At 40.7% G+C, this 20044-nt stretch overlaps 1 protein-coding gene and 2 non-coding genes across 3 annotated transcripts in view; all 3 read left to right on the forward strand.

Annotated features, from left to right (window-relative positions):
• The window catches only part of LOC120627810, a 41260-nt gene that overhangs the window by 14940 nt on the left and 6276 nt on the right, over positions 1 to 20044 (forward strand). Inside the window, exons 2-18 of the mRNA XM_039895860.1 lie at positions 1354 to 1470; positions 1994 to 2057; positions 2125 to 2279; positions 3198 to 3329; positions 3894 to 4017; positions 4444 to 4694; positions 4831 to 4924; positions 5486 to 5535; positions 6117 to 6218; positions 9825 to 9935; positions 10502 to 10555; positions 12864 to 12990; positions 14006 to 14094; positions 15490 to 15575; positions 16209 to 16299; positions 16856 to 16934; positions 18848 to 19849. Of these exons, the coding sequence (XP_039751794.1) occupies positions 1354 to 1470; positions 1994 to 2057; positions 2125 to 2279; positions 3198 to 3329; positions 3894 to 4017; positions 4444 to 4694; positions 4831 to 4924; positions 5486 to 5535; positions 6117 to 6218; positions 9825 to 9935; positions 10502 to 10555; positions 12864 to 12990; positions 14006 to 14094; positions 15490 to 15575; positions 16209 to 16299; positions 16856 to 16934; positions 18848 to 19849 (2728 nt within the window). The remainder of the gene's footprint in view (positions 1 to 1353; positions 1471 to 1993; positions 2058 to 2124; positions 2280 to 3197; positions 3330 to 3893; positions 4018 to 4443; positions 4695 to 4830; positions 4925 to 5485; positions 5536 to 6116; positions 6219 to 9824; positions 9936 to 10501; positions 10556 to 12863; positions 12991 to 14005; positions 14095 to 15489; positions 15576 to 16208; positions 16300 to 16855; positions 16935 to 18847; positions 19850 to 20044) is intronic.
• Positions 10344 to 10415, forward strand: Trnae-uuc. The gene has a single exon. It is a non-coding gene; the product is annotated as a tRNA-Glu (tRNA).
• Positions 11148 to 11219, forward strand: Trnae-uuc. The gene has a single exon. It is a non-coding gene; the product is annotated as a tRNA-Glu (tRNA).

Raw genomic sequence — 20044 nt, forward strand, 5'->3', positions numbered from 1 at the left:
CTGACCCTCTGGAAATAAGGTTTCTTTAAGTTTGTCTTGAAGCACTGTTTCTTTGGGTCTCTCGAGTCATCCTAATATACCACGGACATCAATGGCCTATAACAGTCCGCTGCTGGACTAAAAACCTCTCCCAACAAGCGGGAGGGTTCGTCCGTAACCACCACGCTGGGCAGACGGGTTGGTGATTGCAGCAGCGGCGAAGTTGGAGGTCCCAGGTTCGATACCTGGCAGGGTAATTTGAGAATTTATAGAAGGCTTTGGTGGTGTCTGGTTGACCTCCTATCGACGTGCCGCCAAGCTGTTTAGCTTTCCGGTACGATTTCGCGTTAAAACCGATTAGAGGAATGGGTTTACTATAACTGCAATACGTCCCAAGAGGCCGTTACCACCACGTGAGCAGTCAAGGGCTAACTTGTATTGGAATAATAATTTTAAAAAGTAGTGATACAGAGGACAGTTAAAAAATAAAGAAAATATATAATTGAACGCAAATTATCGCATAGATTTGTCTGTTCCCAATAATAACAAGCCCTACTAGGATTACAATGCGTTTGATATCAACAGGAACTTCTCCGAAATGGAAAACTTCTCTGACTTTGGAAGAACTGTTGTCTGTGGTTTGGTGTGGGTCGTACTTCGATAATATAAGAAATATAAGTCATGACACCGACTTTTCTTGCATTGTTGCTTCTAGTTAGATATTACATAATACTGAAAGTGTTTGAAAAATAGTTATGTCACCAACAAAACCATCCCGAGAAGGGTTGACGTCGGACAGGTCATAAAAAATATTTCAAAACTAAAACAACAAGTCTGTCTGACCTCACATAACGTTGTTGTTTTTCAGTATAGGTTTTATATAAATATCCGCTGTGAACTTAGTATGATATTTAGAATTTTACAAATGTGTAAAGAACCTGACGATGAATAGGCAGAAAAACTAGATAAACGAGACTGTTGAACTCTAGTTTCAAATAAAAGATAGCTATTCGATAAAAAGCCAAATCGATTCGAGAGGTAACAATGGCAAATAATAATAATTTTAATTTCAAGGATTCACCAGTTAATTTAGTCTGCTTTACAAGCAAATGAAATATTGGTTTTGTAAATATTTGGGAAAATTTTTCCCCAATCGTACGGGAAAAAATAGGAGATTTTATACGAAGTGCATTTTTTTTGCAAAATATTACTGGCTATATCAATATTCCGAGCAATGATTGACTTTCCGTTTGCCACTTGATTCTATTATATCTAGCATTCATGCGTAAGAGCATGCAAAGTAGTTATAGTCCTTGTATACCTTGTATAGGTACAAAAGAGAATGAGCAGTTAAAATTATCTTTTTATTTGCAGGTAGCCATTAAGATAATAGACAAATCGCGCCTGGACGAGGACAACCTCAAGAAGACGTTCCGCGAGATCGCAATCATGAAGCGTCTGCGGCACCCGCACATCGTGCGACTGTACCAGGTGAGGCTGAAGAGAACTGAACTCATTCGATCGCGACAAAGTTAACTACCGTGTATATGGTATCGAAAGAGCGCCACCTAGTGACAGTACGGTTCCCCAGTACTAGATTTGTTTATTTATTAGCTTTTCACAACTCAGTTATACATAAACAATAACATTAACCACAAATTGCTTAGGAATTAAGTACCAAGCGAAAATTGCACAACATAAGTAATTAAATAAACCTTTTTTAATTTATAAATATATTATAATACTTATTTTGCCATAATTAATTTCCTAATTTGCCTATTTTGACGTGAAAAATGTCCATCTCTGTATATTTGTTGAAAGCATTGCACTCACGAGATAAAAGTTATTTGGCGAATACCTTGTCTTCCATCTAGCCCACGCAAAGGGAGGTTTACGTCTAGCATTTAACCTATGGCTCGCAAGATCAGTATTACTTAGAACAAGTGCGCTCGTTCGTTTCGGGGTTCCCACGCGCTGCAGTCAAGCTCGAAGCTGTATGTACGACTGGTTGCAGGTGATGGAGAGCAGCCACACGTTGTACCTGGTGACGGAGTACGCGCCCAGCGGGGAGATATTCGGTGAGTGGCGCGCGCGCAAGCGGCGTGAGGCGTGGGCGGGGCGCGTGCTGACGGTCGTGTGTCGCAGACCACCTGGTGGCGGCCGGGCGCATGGCGGAGGCGGCGGCGGCGCGGGCCTTCTCGCAGATGGTGGCGGCGGTGGGTTACTGCCACGCCAGCGGCGTGGTGCACCGCGACCTCAAGGCCGAGAACCTGCTGCTCGACCGCGACATGAACATCAAGGTGAGCTCGCGCAAGCCCGCCCTGTGGGCTTTCGAAATTCCCGACAGGCATGATTGTAAAAAACTGCCCTTTGATGTTCGGAACTTTTTTGCTGACCTGAATGGTTTTGTTGATATAAATTGCAAATAATTAATTTGATAACACAAAACCGATCAACTGATAGTTTTATATAACAAATTAGGTGAACTACGCAAATACCTCGCCAGTAGAGAGATTTTTCTGTTTAAGCAGTAAAAAATTTTGTTTATATATCGCTCGATTTTGCATTTTTATTTCTCGAAAATAAATACCAATCTCGCACAGAAATAAGAAATTACAAAATCCTTCTTCGGCTATTATTGTGTCCATAAACAGTGAAAACGCCCCGAGTACGTATCACTTCACATGTTGCTAGCTCGCAAACTTTTCCCGTTTTTCCCATTTTATGGTAAACTTTTAGAAAATTACAGGTAAAATAATTACTGTAAACTATTAAATGGTATAGGTATGCTTCATCATAGAGCGCGTCATCGCGAGGGTGGTCCGATTTGTAAATTTAAATGTTGTATACTACGCTGCAGTATGAGCAGAACTCAGTCTTCTTTCTAAAGAGAAGAGAAACAACTGTTAATATACTTCATAGTTAAGTAGGGTTGACGGTAGAAACCGCATTTATTCTTTTATTTACAGTAGGTCATAATCGTCGGACCAAGCAGATGAAGCACCTGATGGTAAATGGGAAAATCATTGCCTATAAACAGACCAACACCTATCATGTATGCCCAGTGGGCATACAAGGATGTTGCAGGACGTGTGACGATGTGAATTTTCTCCTTAGTGTACAAAAAAGTGTATTCATTCATTCATTCGACCGAGCTCTGTCACAAAAAGCTCTGCTACTCTCACATATGGCTCAGTCCGCACCCGGCGTGCTTCCAGCTCGCGGACTTCGGGTTCAGCAACGAGTACACGGCCGGCTCGCCGCTGTCCACGTGGTGCGGCAGCCCGCCCTACGCCGCGCCCGAGCTGTTCGAGGGCCGCCAGTACGACGGGCCCAAGGCCGACATATGGGTACCACTCTTGTTCCTCTTACTCGCACCCAATTGTCCGGGAGTGGAGACGTCTGCTCGGACATATACAGCTTTGGTTTTGTTATAATTTTTTTAAATACTAGTAAATTTGACAGACAACACAGAGTGGATGGGCCACCTGATTTTAGGTGGAATACCATTGTTTCAACCGCAGCAGCACATCTTAGGTTATGCAAGGAACACGTCCTCCAAAGTGTTTGTCTGTGTCTGTAATTACATCGGCAACAATGCCCTTCGGACCGGAATGACTTGATGTACTTCCCAGGACGAGGTCTGCTGGGAAGTACGTATGGTATTATTGGTGCTTATCTAATATAAAAAATATCAATATTTAACGAAAACCAAGACTAGAAAATAATATAAAAATGTATCTTTTAACCATTATATTTTGAGTCCCGAAACTTTCGGAGCGTTGAAATCCCTGTCAGATACCTAACTCCAGCAGTCCGATTGATGGTTGCCCGTGCTCTATCGTACTCGGCATACGGGATACGGTACCCCGCGGGGTTCTCGCGGCTCGCTGCTGAGCGCCAGCTGGTTTCAGTCGCTGGGGGTGGTGCTGTACGTGCTGGTGTGCGGCGCGCTGCCCTTCGACGGCTCCACGCTCAGCGAGTTGCGCGCCACCGTGCTGGCCGGCAAGTTCCGCATCCCCTACTTCATGTCGCAAGGTGCGCCAGTGCTCTATACCTTTTTTCAAACTCATAACACCGATATGTTCTAACAATAAAAACGGAACCAAAATTAAACCCTGTTGCACACCTATTAAAGTAGGGAAGTCTGTGGCTTTACAACATTTATATCTCACACCGTTTGAGTTCTGCCACTACGATAAGAGGCAATAAAATCAAGCCCAATCTCATACCAATTATGCTTATTTAAGGCATCAAAGTTTTATGTTACGTACAATCAAATGCCTTAGAAAGGTCATAAAATCATCAGTCACATTCTGCAACCGTTCACATCCTAAATATATTATTATTTCTTAATTAGCCACTCAGTGTAGCTATAAAAGATTGCCGTTCTGTATTGTATAGGTACGTAATCAAAATATGTTAGGTTGAATCTGGAAGTGACCCCCACTCCGCTCGTTCCAGAATGCGAGCAGCTCATACGGCACATGCTGGTGGTGGAGCCGGAGCGGCGGCTGTCGCTGCGCGGCGTGGCGCGGCACCGCTGGCTGCAGGCGCACCAGCCGGGGCCCGGGCCCGGGCGCTACGACGCGTCGCAGGGCGCGTGCGCCTGCCACCCGGCCGGCGCGCCCGCCGCCGCCGCCGGCGCGCGCCACGACGCCGTGCTGGCGCGCATGCTGGCGCTGCCCGGCCTCTCGCACCACCACATACAGCAGGTGCGACCTGCGGCACACTGCGCCCGACTAGTCGGTTGTAGGTCTAAGTCATGCAATTCGGAGTTCCACAAGGGTGGCAGTGAGCTCCGCTTCACTTCTTAATTGTTTGAATGACTTTAGTCACGCGTTCTTGCAGTCGGTGCAGGAGGAGCGCTTCGACCACATCTCCGCGATATACCACCTGCTGATGGACAAGCTGCAGCAGAAAGACAACGCGGACATGGACAGAGGTGCGCCGATACGCTGACTAATAATATATACATACATTACGACAAAGCACACATCGCCATCTAGCCCCAATTCAACTTACCTTGTGTTATTGGTGCTGAGATTGCTGATGATAAACGGATAAACACTCAGACACTTAAAAATCATCATACTGATAACTTTTACCACCATTAAAACTTTAGAGTAAATTGCATCGTAATAATTAAAAAAAAAAAATTATATGTAAATATACATAAAAAAAAATCTTTTTGCTCTGATAGTTATAATAATATTACTGCCTTACCAAAAACAATATGAAAATATAGTTATTTTAGTAAAGGGCAGTTCAGAAAAAATTTAAGTGAGTAAATGAGTGAATGTATGGCCAAAGCTATTGCATTAAGTAAATAAAAAAAAAGATTCTCAAAAAATTAAACGAGATGAAAACGGGCGAAAGTTTTAATTTTATTAATTTATTAATTTAATTTATATATTTAAATTTTTTGAGAATCTTTTTTTTATTTACTTAATGCTATAGCTTTGGGTACTGTGTTTATCAGTAATTTATCCTTAATTTTCCACAGATTCGCTAGATTCCACAACGGGGCGACCCCTCGATCTCACTAGTTGTAAGGTGAGTCACAAGAGTCACAAATTCTAATAATAGTATTTATGATAAAACTCTACATTGTTTAAAAAATGTTATTTACAGTAAATATTCAATAAAAAATTACTACACCATCCTACACCATCATTTACACCATCTCGAGCGTTATTTTAAATACACTTAATGTATTTTTAATGTATACTTACAAGCACATACGCCTCAGGTTAAAGGACATAGGTTGGCACATTGCAGGACGTGTTCCTTGCATGCCCTGCGAAGTTTTGCTTTCTTTATAGGTTAGGCGATGGTATTTTACTTGACAACAGAGAGCCATATAGTAATATTTTCGACCGATGTTACTTATTCAATCGCGTAAAAGTTAACTACGCTTTTACTTTACGGGATATACGCGCTTTAGCGCCATCTAGTGACAATACAGTTTTCCAGTATTTTAGCTAGATGGCGCTCCTTCGATACCATATAAATCGTAGTGAACTTTCACGCGATCGAATAAGTAATTTTGGTCGAGGGAGGGGAGGGCCACTTGGGGAGGTGTGCGATCAGTTTGGTGAATCTATAAATAATATACTATTTGTTAAACGTTGCAGAGCAGTGACGAGGAGCAAATGGAAGCGGAAGAAAGCGGTTGCGAAGGGCTGCAGGTGGCCGGCTACCTCACCGGCGTGCACTCTGCGGACAGCTTTGAGAAGGTACAGAGCGCGGCTGCCGAGCGAAAACCGACTCAACCCCCACTACTTAGAGCTACAAATGCAACATCCCCTTCATTCATAGCGCCGTGTAAAGAGACATTTTGACCTTTACACGGCTCATCGGACGCACCTTCCGTAGATTAAAGAAACACTATGCTGACATAGGGAAAGGCCCCTAATGTCGCTCGTTTTAGAGTCGCGAATACTTCACTACTGATTTTTCTTTCACTAAATTTTATGTCAAAAGAATGTTATGACATAACCGTACGATTATATTTTTATAATTAAATAAATAAGAAAACTTACGCCCAGGAACTAAAATGTGAACTCACATCCACAGTAGAGTAAATCGGTCTTTTTAAACGCCCTTCATTGGACGTCAAAGTCAAAATTTGATAACTGAGTGCCAAGTGTGAGATTTTCTTTCTAGGTTTACTTATGTTCATTTTCAATATTCGATCTGTCCGTAATCTGAGGATTTACTGCTTAGCAACATTGTTATTGTTAATAAATGTCTGTACAATCTTTTACAAATAATAACTTTGTTAAGTAACTAATCAACCGACTACAGATAGATTGAATATAGATAAACGGATGTTATTCGATCGCGTGAAAGTTAGCTATGTTTTATATGGTATCGAAGGAGCGCCATCTAGTTTATATACTGTAAAACGGCATTGTCACTAGATGGCGCTATTTAGATATCATATCGAAGTTTAGTTAACTTTTTCGCTATTGAATAAGTAACTTAGGTCGAAAATCTTGAACTTGGCTCTCAGATTTGTCGTCATCATCATCATCATCATCAACAGCCTAATACAGTCCACTGCTGGACTAAAAGCCTCTCCCAACGGCAGGGTTTGCCCATAATCACCACGCTGGGCAGACGGGTTGGTGATCGCAGTAGATGGTAGTTGCAGCACTGATGACGCTACTGCACTTCGTTCAATTAAAAAAAAAATTAAATTAAAAATTTATTTATTTCAAGTAGGCCTACTTTATAAAACTTGTACTTTTAAAACGTCAAGTTTGTATGTTTATAGTGACTCTATCACCGGTTCGGAAAGCAGATTCTACCGAGAAGAGCCGGCAAGAAACTCAGTAGTTGCTCTTTTACAACATCAACATTGACAGTAGTAGTTATTTTCCCTTGGTCGCCTCGTACGACACCCGCGGGAGGAAGAGGGGTGGTGAGAAACGTATTCTCATCTGCCGTTACGACACGGCTTTGACGTCACGACAGGCAACAATTAAGGATATGTTGAATCTGTACAAAGTTTTTTTTTTAAATATATTAACGCCAGCGCTTGACTACAATCATGCTCGTTAGAAAGCAATGTTGAGGTCTAGGTTGGAGCACGCTTGCCTAGAAAAAGCCTATTCACTATAGCCTTGAAGGTACTCAAATTATACACCACATGAAAATGAAAATGAAAAAATGAAAAAATTATTTATTTGTTATCTAAATTTCATTACAAAACAATAGGCTAAGACCTCCATTTAAGTTTGGAAAAAAACCTGTATTTGGAGGTCTCGCTCTTTCCGATATAAAGTTTACACATATACTAATAACATGACTTAACCAATTTAATACATTTTATAATTTTATACTTTTTTTTTGTTTAGAATTTTTCAAAATCAATCATGCAAGCATGCAAATTTGTGAGTGTGTGTGTGTAAGTGTTTGAGTGTGTGTGTGTGTGTTTATGTGTGTGCTTTTACTTTAGAATCAGGAAGAGAGATTCTGTCTCATCGTACGTTAATGACTTTATCCAATTTGTTACTGTTTTTTACAGTCATGCAGTTTCAGTGGATAAATATTCAAAACTCTATTTATTCTATTATACAGCAGACAAGATTGTTTCTTTAGTTGCCTAGAGGCAAAGGCTGTTTTTGTGTTAACTGTAGAGACAATGCGACTATTTGTTCTTTTATTTAAAGTTATTGGATCAAAGTGTAGTGTTTTATGAATTTTTAAGATTACTAGGAGTATACATAATTGTCTGACTGTTAGGACATTGCTAAGGGCATATAATGAGTTAGTGGGATACCGAAAACACTTAAAACGCATGACCTTTAACAAATATCGCTGAGCCCTTTCAACGTCAATAAATCTGGTCTTGGCAGCACCTCCCCATACAGGTATACAGTAGGTTGTTATGGATTGAGCCAGAGCTAAATAAATTTTTTCGAGTAAGTCTATTGGAGCAATAGCTCGCAATTTTTTAAAAATCCATGTTAGCTTTCTGACTCTATTTGCTACTAATTCTATCTGAGGGTACCAAGATAATTTTTGATCGAGGATAACACCAAGGTATTTCGTGGAGGATACCCTTTCAATGGTAGGGCAGGAGCAATTTTGAAAAGAAAGATCACCACACTTGTGAATCTTGATACTGAAATCATTTTTTGGTTGAGAACTATTTTTGATTGAAAAACATATATAATTGGTTTGGTTTGTGTTAAGTGTAAGTAAATTCGCGCTAAGCCAATTAGCTATCATGGTCAGTCCATTTTCAGTCGTCTCTTGGACTTCCTTCCAAGTATGCCCAGAAAAAACTATGGCGGTGTCATCAGCGTAACAGAAAACCTGACCATTCTTGAGCTTGATTTCGCACAGTTCATTTATGTAGACCAAAAACAGGGTTGGCCCCAGGACACTTCCTTGTGGGACTCCATAAGTGATGTCAGCCATATCACTAACGTATTCACCTATTTTGACCCTTTGCTTTCGGTTACATAAATAATCTTTAAATAATTCCAAAGGTGTACCTCTAATTCCTACAAGGTCCAGTTTTTCTACAAGTTTGGGGACAGAGACGGTGTCAAATGCCTTTTTTAGGTCCAAAAAAACACAAAGACACTTTTTACCCTGGTCAATTTGGTCTACAATTAAAGAACTTAAATCAGATACTGCGTCTTCGGTCGATTTGTTCCGTCTAAAGCCATACTGGTTTTCTGATATTAAATTAAATCTGTCTAGAAATTTAACCAGCCTTAAGTTCAGACATTTTTCCAAAATTTTCGAAATAGAAGGAAGAACTGATATTGGTCGGTAGTTATTGACATCGTCTCTGGCACCACTCTTGTAAATTGGCGTTACAATAGCTTGCTTGAGTGGGGATGGAAAAATACCCTTTTCAAAACATAAATTGGACAAATGGGAAATAATTGGGGCCACCTCGCTTCTGGCCATTTTCAAAAAACTAGTAGGAATGTTATCCCAACCGACAGCACTAGTGGATTTAAGCCCCGAAAGCACCGCATTTACTTCATCAACTGACGTGGCTAATAGAACAAAAGACGAGAGTGGAGGATGTGGTGTTGTATTTGGAAAATTAAATTGTGAACAGATGGTTGTCAGAGATATTTTTTTGGCGAGGTTTTTACCTACACTTGCAAAATAATTGTTAATATGATTAACAGAATCAATTGCTAAATGTCTAAAACGGAGAAGAGCAGTGTTATCCACCTTCGTTGGAGATAAGTTTGTAACTCTTTTAATATTATTCCAAAGCGTTTTATTATTATACACCACATCTTAGCGGAACGTATCAGAAGCGTGGATAAAAAACGTTTAATATGTGTGTGTGTCCATCGCCGCAGTTCGGCGAGTCGGCGCCGGCGAGCGAGGAGGCGGGCGCGCCGCAGTCGCCGCCGTCGCCGCACGCCACGCGCCGCCACACCGTGGGCCCGGGCGACTGCCGCCACGCGCAGGTACCGCTCACAACATTCACAATTCAGAAATAAAAAATCATGTACTTCATGCTTACTGAACACCTCCGGCGGAGCGGTGAGCGCTGTGGATTTAAGTCTCAGACTCCGGGTTCGAGCCACAATTTGAGTATTTATAGTTTCTGAATTTTGGATGTAAAATGTAGTGATGAGTAAAATTTAAAATGAAATAAGATTTACTTCCTTGCTTCGATGGAAATTATAATTTCTGCTATATAGGTAGTACATGTTGCTACGAAATTACTATATAATATATATTATATTGTACTAAAAGACGATATTATCTCAATCTCTGGTTAACTTACAAAGAATATATAAAAGATATTCTAAATGCTTGTAGTTAACAGTGTTTTTTTTAATAATAATAATGTTTTCGACTCGTTTGTCATCTCCCGTATGGTCTAGTGGCTAGGATACCTGGCTTTCACCCAGGAGGCTCGGGTTCGATTCCCGGTACGGGAAAGCAATTTTTTATTTATGCAACAGATTTGGAAAAAAATTTAGGTACTTAATAAGTTTTTGTTTAATAAAATATTTTTTTTTTCTAGGCGGGAGACTTGTCTGCACGCACGGTACCACTCTGTGCGTCGGCGCACTTTAACGTAAGAAAAGTTATAGCAGCTCATACCCTTAAATGTTGTCCACGGCTTGTTTTTTTTTTGTAGAACTTATAACATCTTTCCTCAGTAACAGTTTAATTAAACAAATTTCTGATTACGGAATGCTAAGTTCCATCAATATTAGTTAATTCGCACAAAGCTTTCATAAGAATAGACTGGTAATTGGTCAGTATTAGAAGATGCGATGTCTATTTATTTATTCAAAGCACCACCAACGGATTGGCATGTTGTACATTCACATATGATAATAGATGTAGGTACTAAATACGCATATGATTCAACTTAGAAGTAGCTACAACATGCATAATTGGTATTCAACCCACGCTAAATTATACCAAGGGAAAAAATCTAAATAATTTACTTTAAAAAATAAAAATAAACTAAACAAACAAAATCTGATTATCCAAGTATTATAACTAGCAACTTTCGGCAGTTTGTCTTTAAATATATAGATTTCTTTACAATAATATGTTTGTATGAATTTATGAAGTAGGATGCATCACACTTGAATAAACAAAACATTGTAAACCTATATTGAATTAAACAATTCAAATATTTCAAGCGTTCTCGTATCTCCCGTATGGTCTAGTGGCTAGGATACCTGGCTTTCACCCAGGAGGCTCGGGTTCGATTCCCGGTACGGGAAGAAGTTTTTATTTTTGAGAGATTTTCAAAGTTCAATTAGTTTTTTTTAAGTTATTTTAACATTAAAATTAATGTAATTAAAATTTTAGTAAGTCAGTAGTTAAATTTGTAATAGACATCCAGAAGAACGCAAAGTTTTTTAATCCGATTTAGTTTCTTTATTGCTTGATGTTTGAATTTCGAAGATTTGTTTGACGTACTCTACTTTCGAATGTTTGAAACGTATAAACTGTGTGAATTGAAATCTGACCAACTGCAAAAATGCTGTTCATCATCATTCTTACATCTAGATCTTGTGAATTCACAGGTGGTAGGGGAATAAAACTAAGAATGAAGTATCTACATTAATTTAATCTATCTTGTAAGGTTTAGCCAGTGCAATGTAACATTAATTTAATCTATCTTGTAAGGTTTAGCCAGTGCAATGTAAGCGCATAAAAATATGTTAGGATGTCATATTGCAAATCTTCGAATTTCTTCGGTTTTCTCTGCTATAATGATAATAATAAAGTTTTATTAAAGGCAAAAAATATCCAGTATACAAAAAAATCACAAGAATTGTAAGGGGTTTAAACAACACTTCCCATGCGTCATGGCTACATATTTATCTCTTATTTCTACTCTGCTGAACCGATAGCCATTAACATTGTTTAGATATGGCATCCCGTCACAAACCGTTTTAAGGAGCATAGAAGTCAGTCTCTTGATTCAGCAAACATGTCAGAGGTATTGCGATATCTAGGCAAAGCCATCAAGTCACTGTCAAACTTGAAACTAAAGCGCTCCAAACGCACCCTGGTCTATAAAGAAGCCCACAACAAACTTAGCCGGTGTTTTGAAGTAAAACTTATTTAGGCGCGACTATAATATTATTTATATTATTTAGTAACTCAGATTTTTTTCGTCTCAGACGTCTGTGTAGTTTTCGCTATTTAAAAATAAAAATTTGGATTGGTCGTAAGTATATACTCCACGCTTTTTGACTTATTAATTCAAACGGATCAATTGTGAATAGTAAAGTGAATAAAAATGCAACAGATTTAAAAAAATATTTTAAATTGCAAAGTTTTTTAAAAATCTCTAAATATACTCGTTTATTTATTACTTTTGTAATAATTAAATAATTCATAAATTTTCTGACGAATGCGACATTCTATAATATTCAATGACACGTGCTGATCTAACCTTCAATTTTCTACTTTCAATTATTCTATTCAACAAATGAAGATATTTATAAAATGTGAAAGTTACATTAATGAATTTTAAATAGAATATAAAATGAAACGGTCAATATTAAATGTAAAGGCGGAGTCGCAGGAACATCTCACTCCTTCAAATATTGATAAAAGTTTTACTTCGATACTCGTGCAATACGGGTATCGCAGTGTCTCTCTCTCTCTCTCTACGTCGTGTTCCTCATTGCTGAGGGTCGTGACCCCTTCCACTTACAACTTTTTGGACGATTTTGTGCCATTTGACTCGGCTTTGAGCAACGTTTAAAGCCGTATGCACTTTGGTGTCGAGAGCAGTGCGGATTTGATCCGACCAACGAATCGGGCTACGTCCTCGAGGTCTCTCATTAGGAGCATATCGCAGTGTAGGACTTGCTCAAAGCAACAGCACACGAGGCATGTACTGTCCGCAGGCGGGCGTGGCGCTGCTGCCCAACACCAACCTGGCCGCCAAGCTGCCCGCCGTGCAGCACCAGCCGCCGCGCTACTGCAGCGTCAAGCACCACCTGCTGAAGCCGCCCCAAGCCATGCAGGCGCACGGTGAGCGGGGTACTAGCACTGTATGTCTGTTGGTAGTCACTCTACCGCCGGGTCGGAAGGCGGATTCTACCGAGAAGAAGCCGGCAATAAACTCGGCAGTTGCTCTTTTCCAACATCAACAATTTATATTTTACGTTTTAACATTCGTTTTTCTATCTTGTGAGAGATGAAAGCGGAGCCGGATGCTTCCAAGTAACCTCGTCATTGAGAAACTCATCAATTGTATAATAAACTGGCTGTAATAAATGTGTTTTAACACATTCTTTAAACTTATACATTGGTAGGTCCAAAATTTCCTTAGGAATCAAATTATAAAAGCTTATACTCAATCCCACAATCCCTAATCGCAGACGATATGCAGATGTCCCTAATTTATGACCATTTCTTGTAAGTCCACTATATCCACTTTTAGTTTATAGACACTAATATGTTGTCTTACAAACACTATATATTATTATAAATATATTGTGAAGCTACAGTAAGTATACCTATTTCTTTAAACTTCTCACGGAGGGATTCGAGTGATTTCAGTTTATATATTGATCGTACAGCTCTTTTCTGCAATATAATTATGTATATAATAATATATACAATACACACATCGCCATCTAGCCCCAAAGTAAGCGTAGCTTGTGTTATGGGTGCTAAGATGCCTGATGAATATTTTTATGAATAATCAAAAATAATACTACTTTACACTTAATACTTTTTTTTTTGATTTGAGGGTAAACCTAATTTTTGGCGTGGCGACACAGGCCGCGGCGTAGAAACGCGACTATGATTGCATTTTTGTATTTCGTATGTAACAATAAAAATGAATATTAATTTTGTGATAAAACAGTCATTATTAACCTACTTACAAAAAAGAGCGGTTATCCGTTTGGTTGTATTTTTTTTTTATTTTCCAAATTAGTTCATAAATGATGATAATTTCTAGTATGAACTTAAAAAGGGGCCATTTCGGAATGAACCTATCAACCAAAAGAATATTGAAAAAGATGTCACGTGTCCGCAGGCTCGCCGTGGGGGCGGCGCGCGTCGGACGGCGGCGCGCACGTGCGGCGCTCCGAGCCCGCGTGCTGCGGCGCCGCGCCCGCGCACCACGTGAGTGCCGCCACCCTCCCCTCGCAGTTCACGCAGCAACGACGCAATGCCCAGTGTGACATGTTCTAGCTGTTCGATCGCGTGAAAGTTTTCTTTAAAGTAAAAACTCCTTTAGGCGCCTTGGGTGCTTTCTGGATGGACATAAATCATCAAATCAACGCGCGTCATCGTCACAAAACGTTCTTCTCTCGTTATTGCACATTCAATTGACGTCAATTCATTCAAATGACGAAATGTATCTATGAATGAAAGAAGTCAAGGGTTAACTGGATGCCCAAGGCGGGCACCTCTCGTTCTTGTAAAGGAGAAAGATGGAAGCACGCGATTGTGTTTGTTGGGGTCGATAGAGCGCCATCTAGTGTCAATACTGGGAAACAGTTTTGTCAGGTCACTTTCACACCATCTCATAGCTAGAAAATCTCACACAAGGCTCTTAGCTCTTTAAATATGATGTCCGTTTCACTATGTTATGTTACCTATGTAAAATTAAAAGCCGGCAAAGCATTGGTGGCTCCTCTGGTGCTGCAGATGTTTATGGGCGGCGGTGATCACTTACCATCAGGTGACCCACTTGGTCGTTTGCCCGCTATTAATATAAAAAAAAAAGATATTCTTTTACACATCAATCGTGTACATTAGAATCTGCAACGTTGTTGAATGCATTAAATTTTTAACGCAACTCTTCATGTAATTGCAGCTGCATAAAAGTATCGTCTTTTTGCAAAACTTATCGCTCGTTACTAAGAAAGCAAACAGCCAATTTTTGTATTTAGTGACATTCCCGATGTACCTATACTCATCGGGATCCCACAGCGGAGAACGTATTTAGTAATAATTCGTTCCGAATTTAAACTTAATTAATTTAATTATTTTAAAAATCATGAAAAGTAATATCGTTTTTACAAGCTTTATATTAGCTTCAGTTATATGTTTGTTTGTATATTTGAAACCGACTTGACTTTGACCCCCTTCAAACGGTCTGATTTCGTTCAAATTTTGTAGATATATCGAGGAGGGACTAATTTGATAATATTATCCCATTTTTCAATTGGCTTGATTTTTGTAAATTTATATAATTTTCATTTATAGTCAATAGGATGGGAATTATGTCAATTTAAATTTCCAACCTTTACCCGATCACTCTAATATTAAGAGAAAAAAAAGCCCCAATAAAAATAATAATAATCAGAAAAACTAAAAACCACGCGTTTATACTTTAGAAATTATTTTGGTTTTCTTTACCAAGCGTGTTTTTTTTAACTATTAATTATCTTTTTTTCTAAAAAGTGTTTCCCAAAGTGTATTAAAAACTGGTTCTACGGAACAAATTGAATTTAAATTGTATGTCGGTGCAACCAACTCGGAACGAATAATCCGAGCTGCGTCCGTTCTCAGGTGTCGGACAGCGGGCCGCCGCGAGCGCCCGGCGAGCCAGCCGACGAGCCGCCCAGCGACGCCAGCTACAACTCCAACCTGTGCCGGTAGCGACGCGCTTTTGTCTAATCAAAATTCTTTGCTTGCTTGGGGTGCTTTTTTTAGACAGAAAACTGTTTTCCTCAACGGAGCGACTTTGGGGGAAACGGAGTGGTTATTTCTGGCTTGCGACCATTCTTGTCCTTCTTTGAACCAATTATAGGCGAGAGTATGGGATGCGTTTAACTTCGAGGTCAAGTTTAGTTACATTTCGTTACATGAGCAAAATATCTCTCACTGGATATAACTTAGAGGGAAAGATACCTTATATATTGTTATCTCTTAAAGACTACATATGATACGCAAGTTTCAAGCGAGAGTTTCGCAAGAGTCAAACGCAGAAGTCACAATGACATAATTGATTAACAAGAGTTTATCAGCAGTTTTTATTATTTTTCTCTTCAAAGTGGTTTCAGTTGTATGTTGTCAGTAAGTGTAAGAGGGCTAAAGACATCGCCTTACGACTTGCTATGAGATCGAGAATATTGAACACTGAAGACATGGCTTTATGCGTTACAATCATACAAGACATGATTATTAAATACTGAAGATATGGTTGTACGGTGATATACCTTTGCCTTTTCCCTATGGGAAAGAATAAATAAAAAAAAAGTAAGTGTAAAACTGGTGCTCGGTCGCAGGTACATGCTGACCCGCGGCAGCAGCAAGCGGCACACCATGGCCACGCCCGAGGACGCGGCCGGCGTGTCCGTGTGCGCGCCCGCCGCCATGGTACTAGCACTTGCGCACCCGACGCCCCGCACCAACAGAATCACGTGATATGAATTCGTTTTCCGCAATATGTTTAAGACTGACTGACTGACCCGTGACTTCCTTACCATGGGATTTTCGATGTTCATCATTCGTGATCATTATCATATCAATCGAAGGACGTCCACTGCTAGACATAAGTTTTGATTTGATGTGTATGCCTGAGCTATCACTATGCAAACAAAACATGTCTACCTCTATTCCAAAAATAATAACAAAATCTATCCCACAGAAACCGTTCATTATTCCGTGATAAAAATTAGCCTCTGTTCTATATTTCATCTGGATCAGTTCAGCCGCTCTGGCTCATTGAATAACAAACATTCATCCAAACTTTAAATTATTGAGAATAGATTATTTGACATATGTCCGCGACTGGCGCGGCATTTCTCTTCTCCCATATAATATTGTGCCTATATCAAAAAGCGTACCGTATACACTATCAACCTACGGGGGAGGGAGACACTGTAATATTTTATATTATGTGTGCTGTACATCTCTCGTGTGCTACCGCCAGGCTAGCAGCAACCCTTCGTCGACGGCCAACCTGCGCGTGCGCAGGACCGGCCTGCTGACCGTCACGGAGCGGCCGCCAGGTAACGCGCACTAGTCTAGTAGTCGCTCTCACACAAACAGATGTATATTCGTTGGACGTTTTAACCGTCTTACATCGGCGGTTGCTAATCATATCAACGCTTTACCGGCCCACTACGAGGGCACGGATCTCCTCCCACAAAGAGATGGGGTTAAGGCCGTAGCCCACCCTGCTGGCCCGGTGCGGATCGGTGGACTCGGCACTCCTTTGCGTACATTATGGAGAACTCTCAGGCGTGCAGGTTTCCTCACGATGTTTTCTTTCACAGTTGAAGCAAGTGATATTTTAATTGCTTAAAATGCACATAACTTATAGAAGTTAAAGGTGCGTGCTGGGATTCGAACTCGGAGTGAAGTAGAAGTCCTACCCATTGGGCTATCGCCGCTTACAGCCATTTGGGCTATCGCCGCTTACAACATCGGAGCGACAAAATCATGTATAGACTGTATACGTCTGTCGGGTCTGTCAAGTTCAGAGTGCCGAGAGTGAGATTTTCTACCTACGTTTACTTTTATGATGGCGTGAAAGTTAACTACGATTTATAGAGTAAGTGCGCCATCTAGCAACTGGGAAAATGTACTGCCGCTAGATGGCGGTATTTCGAAACCATACAAGTCGTAGTAAACTATTACACGAGCGAATAATAAACATGGTAAAAACTCTCACATTCAGCTCTCAGTCGCACTGAGCTGGTACGGGTGTCGAGCGACTTAGCGCCCTCTGATTTTTGCTGCCGCGCACATGTGTATAGCATGTATAGTTCCTGTAGCGCTGTAATGACATTTTAATATTGTGTGTTGTAATTATTGTCTTAACTTTTTGCAAATTTTAATTTTTAAAACGTTATCAGCTGCAAGTTTTAAAAGTATTACCAGATAATTGATTTTGCCGTTTTCAAAGCTCATCTGATTTCAAACATTTTCGGCTAACAACGTTTTTACATTTTTAAAGTTGTTTTTTGCTAGTTATAATGCTTATTACTGTTTTATTTTGCAAATGTGGGCATTTATGATTTTATTTAGTTTTACATTGATATAAACCAGAAGAACCGTCCTATATTACGTTGCTACTAAGGCGATTTAAGAGATTGAAAGTATTTCTTAATTTCATCTTTTCAAAAATTAAAATGAAATGAAAATAGACGAAAACGTTGAAGCGTTCTTAGATTGTTATTTATCTACAGTACTTAATACTCAATTAGTACATATAGATGAGTAAATACTGCCAAATCAAATAAACTGTTTTGTTAGAATGCGATATGGTCAACACAACGTCGTTTCCAATAAAAAAATACATGTTGACAAATCTCGCTAATCCCTCTATCAAAGTGTTGAGGTATACATGTAACGTCCCGCGTTGCAAATATGAGTCTCACACATTAAAATTCTTACAATGTTCTCATAGTGTTGTTCGGATAAAGATATTTTATTTGACTTCATGACCTATGTTTAGAAAAAATCGTTGTCACCAGATTTTCATAACATAATTATTGAGATAATAGAGACCTCTTATATTTAACGAAATCAGTAACATCTGTTAAAGTATCTGGCCACCGGCCTATGATTTTTAAACTAATTTCAATCTGCGTTTTCCATGTAAAGACACGGAGAACTTGTATATCATTTCGGAAGAAATTGGTGATATAGATGGGTTCAGGGCGATACATATATATATATAGATAAAGGATTGTTATATTCGTCTCAGCCGCTAGAAAGGGGTGGCCTGTGCCCAGGACAGGCCCATTAAGTAGGCGTGTTACTGGAAGGCCTTGTAAAACTGGCTCGTGCTGTTCCTGTACTTTATGTCGCGCTGTCATGTCTACACAGTAAATGCCCACATGAGTAAGTTTTGTTTGACAGTAGTAGTTTGCATGTCGCATCGCTAATTTTTATTTTTTGTTTAAACACATTATAGTCATAAGCCCAGAACTCGTAATGGAGGTCGAGGCGCGGATGAACCGGAACTACCTACCGCCGTCCATTCAGGGGGGATACTCCTACCCCGGCCAGGCGGGCTACCAGAGCCCCCCGCCTTGCAGCCAGCCGCCGACCAGCCAGGGGTCCATCACGGCGGGGACCCCCAGTTATACCAAAAATTGTATGAAGCCCGTCCTGGAAACGATTCTCCAGGGGAGCATTATGGGAGCCGCGTCGCAGGCGGCCTCCCCGTACACTCCTGCCGTGTCCCAATATTCCCCCACGCATGGAACGGTCGCGTCCCAGACCGGGTCCATTGTCAGTGGGACCCCTATTTCCCATCAAGCGGGGATCCCGGATCAAGCCTTTTCCGATAGTATTAACGCACAAAATTCTGCGTCGATCGTATCTGGTACCCCGATACCCGCTCAAAGTTATCAGAAACAAGGTTCCATTATGAGCGGAACTCCTATGCAGAGTCAGTCAATCCCACCCAATATCTTACAAGGCCAAGGGCCTACGTCGTCGGCTATATTCCAGACGCAAGGGTCCATCGTATCCGGAACCCCGATGCAAAACCAAGGATCGATTTCGAGCGGTTCTCCCGTACAAATTCCAGGATCAGCTATGCAAAATCAAGGGTCAATATTGACCGGAATGTCTATTCAGAATCAGGGATCATTTCTGAGCGGTACTCTCATCCAAAGCCAGGGGTCGATTTTGACCGGTATTCCCGTTCAGAACCAAAATTTCAATTCGAACCAAGGGTCCATAATCTCCGGAAGATCCATTCCCACCCAAGGCTCCATCGTCTCCGGCACTCCCATGACCGTGGACGCCAAGAGCTTCGCCAAGTTCGGCGTGTACTCGCCGAGCGGCGCGGCGAGCGGCGCGGCGGGCGGCGCGGCGAGCGGGCCGGGCGCGCAGCCCGCGCGCGCGCGCAAGTTCGCGGGCGCGCAGCGAGGCAAGTTGCCCGCGCTGGCCACGGTGCAGGAGATGGGTAATTCACTTTGCTTGTTTGTGGTGGAGGACAACTCGCGCCGTAGCTCATCTCGCGTGCGCCACTGACGCCACGGAAGGGATCTCGGCCGTTTATAGGATTTCAGTGTTTCAGGAAATCGTGGTCTAAGAAAAGGTGACATGAAAATCAACATCTGACGGTAAATGTGTAAAATATTCACTCATTTTATTGAAA

The sequence above is a fragment of the Pararge aegeria genome, chromosome 12 (assembly GCF_905163445.1).
Source record: "Pararge aegeria chromosome 12, ilParAegt1.1, whole genome shotgun sequence".
NCBI classification, from domain to species: Eukaryota; Metazoa; Arthropoda; class Insecta; order Lepidoptera; family Nymphalidae; genus Pararge; species Pararge aegeria.